Here is a 6,000-nt window from a genome sequence, read left to right on the forward strand (position 1 = left end):
ATTGGTTATAAATTAAATCCGTAAAATAGGATTTCCTACTTAGGAATTATGAGATTTAGTAAAGAATGCATGATGGCTGGCAAAGTCTTTTAGCTGGTTCAGTTTGTTGTTTTATGGCTATCTGTAATTTGATGTACTACTCGACCTATGCTCTCATTTAAGATTTTCTTCTGACACCTTGCGGGCCATCCCCCTTGACATGACAAAAATATGGTAGTTACTTCAAAAAGCATATTTATAGGTGCAGTAATGAATGATGTACCAAGTTTTATTGCTTAATCGTTCGGGAGTTATCGAGCCAGTGCTAGACTTTTTCACACCCTGTATAATCCATGAAGATTCCAGTGACTTTGGTCAATGGACAAACAATATAAGTTACTTTATTTGGGCTTGATTTCTTTGAATCATAAGTTCTGTAGAACTTCTTGAGAATTTGAAGAATGTTAAGCTACTCCCTCACCCCTCACCACTCACTCCTCACAATAGGCTACCACCTCACAATACACCTTCCACCCACCTGATTCTTCCTTTCATTGAATGCTGGCAGTGCCAGTTTCATCTACAGACAGTGCTCTGTATTTTCAACTTCTAGTTCCAGCTATACTTGAGGTTCTAAATGGAGCTAAAATACCGCAAACATTTCTTGCTAAACTGATTAACACAACCCAAAGCAAGAAACGCTTGCAAGAGCAATGCAGATTTGCCACAATATTACGGTAGAGCAATCTAGACGAGATTCTAAGTATGTAGTTCAATAAAAAACCTTTTCCTGTATACTCTCTAAGAGATGCAGTTTTACCTCTATGTTTCCCGACTTAGTTGTTATCTCAATTATTGATAGCTTATCATAAATATACACGCGTTCCATCCACAAACAAATCCCATAACAGAAATGATCGGGCTATTCCTTATGATGCCAGAGCACACATCTTGCAACTTTTTGTTTGTCTTCTACATAAATCATTACGTAACCAACAAAGATATTTTTAAAAAAATACATGTAACATTACATTTTAAAGGAAAATTTCATTTTTGATTTCCTACGATCGTTTAATTTGTTATGAATAACTCATAACAAGACCATCCATCCTGTGTTAAAAGAGTGTAATTTGGTAACGATAGGAAATCTTTTGTAACCGTTTATTTCTAATTGAGCTACCATTCTATTTTGCCACATCTTAGCACGATAACGATTCTTTGAGATCCTTTCGTGTCGTTCTTGGTGTGAATTTACGTTCGTGTAAAAGTTAAACGTTTAGAATATGTACCTCAAGTACGTTGCTTTGATCGAATTTTAGATAAACTGTTTGTATTATGAGGGCATTTGATGAAATCTTGATGTTGTAAGATTGATTGGAGCCTATAAAGGGCAATTTTAGGAGCCCTTTCACAACACTGGGGAATTAAGGGCCCTACCATTTGACTTATGAATCCTTTAGATGCGGGTGTGATAACATCACAACTCAAATCGCGCGCTTCAGGATCAACCAGCCCAAGAACGTTCTTATCGTCATTTAACTTTTAACAAATGTTCAAAATTACTTTTTACTAATATTAAAAACCATAACAGTTTTTGTATAAATTCAAGCAAATTATTTTCAAGGCGATAGATTGCTTAGATTTACAAAACCTGCCCGCTGCTTAGACTTACAAAACCTGCCCACTAAGTTTTTAACAAGTTGTTTGTTTTTATGTTGAATAAATTTAAAAAAAGTGATTGGTCTGTATTTTAAAATATTTTTCGTCGTACAAATTTACATGTTTACAACAACTAGTTTGAAAAGATAAACATTACAAAAAGTTAAACAAGCTGTAAAGGATCTATAATGTTTACAACATTTTACAACATGGAGTAGTTAGCTTTACAAATAAAAACGAAATTGATTTTGTTTTCAATAAAAAATAATTACGTATCATAAGAATTAAAAAAAAAAAATAACGGAACCCAAAAATATTAGTATAAGCCCACTCATTCAAAAATCTCCGTCAATATATTAATCATGTATAAAAATAATCATCTTCTAATGATAAAATTACTGTATAAGTGAAATTATTTATAAATTATAATGTTGATCGTAACTCATGGAGCGGTTAAACTTTGTAGAGGATTTTCCGCAATTAGGAAGTTTTCCAGTTTCAGCAATAACTAAAACTAGAAAAGGAAGTCAAAGCGATTTAAAGAAAATTAAAAGAAATTTCTTAGCATCGTTATTTCTTTGGTCTTCCTCCCGGGTTCACCGTAGCATATTTCCTGCCATCGTTTCCTCTCCTTTCTCTTCTGTCTTAAATATATCAATTCCAGTCGAAGCCTTACTTGAAATCTGCTATTTTCAGTTCAACTGTAGGCTATATAGCTCGTAATTTTATATCAATTGCAATGCAAGTGTTGGCATAATTTCAAGACTCAATATTCCCACAATTACAATACAATAACTCCCTCAGTTAAAACTAAATTCTTTTTTGTTTGAAACATCAATATTACGTCAAAATATTCTTTGAATTTGTCCAGTTTCGTAGTTTATAAAAAACTATTAAATACAACATCATGACTATTTTTTATGAAGCAAACTTTTAAAAATATCAAGTTACAGACAGTTTAGTTATTTGAGTGGCTGCCCATTTTGTATGACACAAAATTAATAATATTTTCTAAACATTTCATTTCAATTACCGGTACTTTCTTGCAGAACGCACGTCACTCTAATATGCTCCATATATCCGCCTGCATGGAGCGGATTTAGTAATATATATTCACAAATGTTAATGTTTATTTTTAATTATTTAAGATTGCTGTTGATTATTGTTTATGTTTACGCATGTTTCTGATTATTTATCTGTTCCTTGCATGTTGCTGGTTATATATTGTTATTTTTGCTTATGGTTTACTTGTCAAATTTTCTATCACTTTGTTGTTATTTATTTCTTATCGCACATCACAAATTTATTATACTGTTGCTGTCTTTATATTTAACTATCTATTACTGTCTTAGTCTTTTTTACCTTTTTGTTGATTATTTGTTAACTAACTTATATTTCTTACTTATTCGTTGTTTTGTTGCTTATTTATTTTTAACACTATTTGGTATTTAATTATATTAGTAAATATTATTAGTGCTATTAATATTTTTAACTTATTTATGTGTACTACTGGTGTAATTCCGTTGGAAGAATATAAATAAATAGCCTGGCAACAATTATTCTTCAACGGATTATTTGTTTAATCCAACTTAACAAATGATGAATTTAGAAAATTCTGTCTCTTTTGTACAAATCCGGAATGATTTGACTTTGCGAGTCATAAATTAAATGGTTCTACTTTATAAGTCACAAGTAATTACTCTGTCCTTTCAGTCTTTGACGCTGTTTACTAACACACAACCACTACAAGCACTCTCTTAAACGTCTGGTACGAAAATAGCCGACTAGCCTACTCCAGACACGCCAACAGAAACTCTGTACCATACATCATAATATTTTGCTTTAGCGACACATTTTTTTCAAATTGAGAGGGATAAACAAGTTAAAATATTAAAATACAACTTAGTAAACAATAGGTTTAAAATGCTTCGTCATGGTTAATAATATTGTGACAACTTTTATTTATTTTACTATTATTTTGTACTTTAAGCTGATTTATTTTACTGTACATTAGTTTAAATACATAACAATTATTTGCATTTGTTAATCGGTTGATATCGCCTAATAATGATTTGCTGTTAGCTAATGTTATGTTATCTAGATTTTTCTTCATGCATTTTAATTTGACTAATATTATTGAACTATTTAGAAATTTGATTGACAGTTTACAATTCGAACATAAATAAACTACATGACTGTGACTTACCATAGCAAATTAAAATTTAAGTAGCAATACTATTTTTAAATTAATAAATACGTCTACTAAATTAATAAGAATGTATATATTATCTATATACAAGTAAACACAATTGTAAATAAACAAACACATTATACAGTACTACAATAATAAAGAATGAAAATTCACCTTTTCGATCGATAAGGTCGTTCGTCACTAATTCTTCGTCTTTTGAACTAAAAACACCTTTCTTCACAAGTACGGGAAGAATGTTCGAACAATTTAATTCGTTACCCAACGCGTGTTTATGTTTTTCCAACAACATCAGCACTTCACTCGAACCCGCCATTTCACTACGCACGCAGGAGTAAACTGTTTCAAACTTCACGTTCACTCACAGCCTGCGGCGGGGGTCACCGTTTTCCATTCATGAATGAGCAGCACTGAAATGGACAGGCGCCTGCCATCTAGCGGCGCTACAGCAAACTATTAGCCGTCATCTACTCCTACTGTATAAGGAGCTGCTACCTGGCGGTTTAATTGCGAACTGCACCAAAAGTACTATTCTATAAGTATTCTGCCCCATAAGAATAAAAACCCTAACTCCAAGAAACAAAACTGTTCAGGAAATGAGGATTACTAATTTATTTACCTGCATTAACATTTTAGCACTTTAAAAAAAGGTGTATGCTAAAATGTTGTTTAATAGACCTACAAAATATTTATGTTGATGTGAAATTTCATTGATTAATTTTTTTTTAATAGAAAAAAGTGGAGTTAGGGCTTTTTTATGTCACAGTTTGTTTGGCCTGAAGCGCACCCTTGAAAAAGCCCTAAACTCCTTCTAATGGGAGTTAGGGCTTTTTCATCGTCAAAATAGACTTGTTTTAGTTGCGACACCTAATTGGCATAATCATATTTTTAAATGTTCTTTAGTGTTAAAACTGCAGTTTAAGAAAACAAACCAACATGCAGTGTTATTTTATTAGATTTTACTCAAATAAAACAATTGAACAAGTACAAACAAAATATTTATCAAGTAAAAGTTTATTTTTAAATTTAAAAGCTTGTAAAAAACAATATATTCCTTTAATCAAGGATCAATTTTAATTATGTAAGCTTATTACTAGAAATAAGAAACCTATCTCGTTATATTTGTTGAACATTAATAAATTTAAAACAGTAAAGTTAACAAGTACATACAAATATTTCAACAATTTACAAAAACTTGTAAAAATAAAATTACTTAAAATGAGAAAAAGTATTAAATTGTAGGCTGCCTACTATTAGAAAAAACTAAATATACATTGTTGTGTTTTTAGACATGACTTAAATAAAAAGAATTAGAAGTAATCTATGCACAAACAAAGTTTTGTTCTGGCACAAAAGTCATTAGAATAGTTTAACTTATAGACCTATTACACAGTTAAGAGATGCTGGTGATAAATAAGTCCCCACTTACCTTAACTTTAAACAGTAATAATAATAAGATTAACTGAAAACAAAAACACTTATGCCTTTTATAGAATTGATCACTATCTACTTTAACTTTTTGAAATTAGTTTTTACTCATCACAGTCAATCAAGTCTCGTTATCCTGACTCTGGAAGACTTGTCCAAAACCCCCGACGGTTGGATGGCATAAGGGGACACAGTTTTTCATAATGTTTTTTCTTTTTGGTTTTTATTGAAACCCCGAACTTTATTTTATTTTTTTCTGGCATAGGAAACTTCTTGATATACTTGGATTGAATTAAGTTCAACTCTTTTTGATGGAAATTCTTCATATTTCGTAGAGTAACAAAAGCGTTAGTTTTTACCTCTGTCAGCAGTTACTTTCACAACATCTTTGATATGGTACATTTTTCTCGACACTTAAGCTTTTGTTTTAGAAGAACAGTTCTTTTCATTCATACAAGTCACTTTCACCAAGTTCTTTGATGTCTACCTTTCCTAAATTAGCTTTTTCAACACATTTAACAAAGTCCTGGAAAATCATAGACCTTTCCACTGTGCTTCATGTTCCATTTTTGCAAATCAACAATTACAACTTAAAAATAAATTACCTGAAGTGCAGTAGAAAAAAATCAGGCTATCTGACACAATATATTTTAAAACACTGTAACCGTAACCGATAACTAATTATAACCAAAACACACGTTCATGACACATTAACTTGATAGGTT

General features: G+C 31.1%; 1 protein-coding gene across 1 annotated transcript in view; it reads right to left on the reverse strand.

Moving 5' to 3' along the window:
- LOC124355224 overlaps positions 1 to 4,208 on the reverse strand; it is a 254,241-nt gene extending 250,033 nt beyond the window's left edge. Inside the window, exon 1 of the mRNA XM_046806263.1 lies at positions 4,004 to 4,208. Coding sequence (XP_046662219.1) covers positions 4,004 to 4,163 — 160 coding nt within the window. The 5' untranslated portion in view covers positions 4,164 to 4,208. The remainder of the gene's footprint in view (positions 1 to 4,003) is intronic.
- Between the last annotated feature and the right edge of the window lie 1,792 nt (positions 4,209 to 6,000).

The sequence above is a fragment of the Homalodisca vitripennis genome, chromosome 1, assembly GCF_021130785.1.
Source record: "Homalodisca vitripennis isolate AUS2020 chromosome 1, UT_GWSS_2.1, whole genome shotgun sequence".
NCBI lineage: Eukaryota > Metazoa > Arthropoda > Insecta > Hemiptera > Cicadellidae > Homalodisca > Homalodisca vitripennis.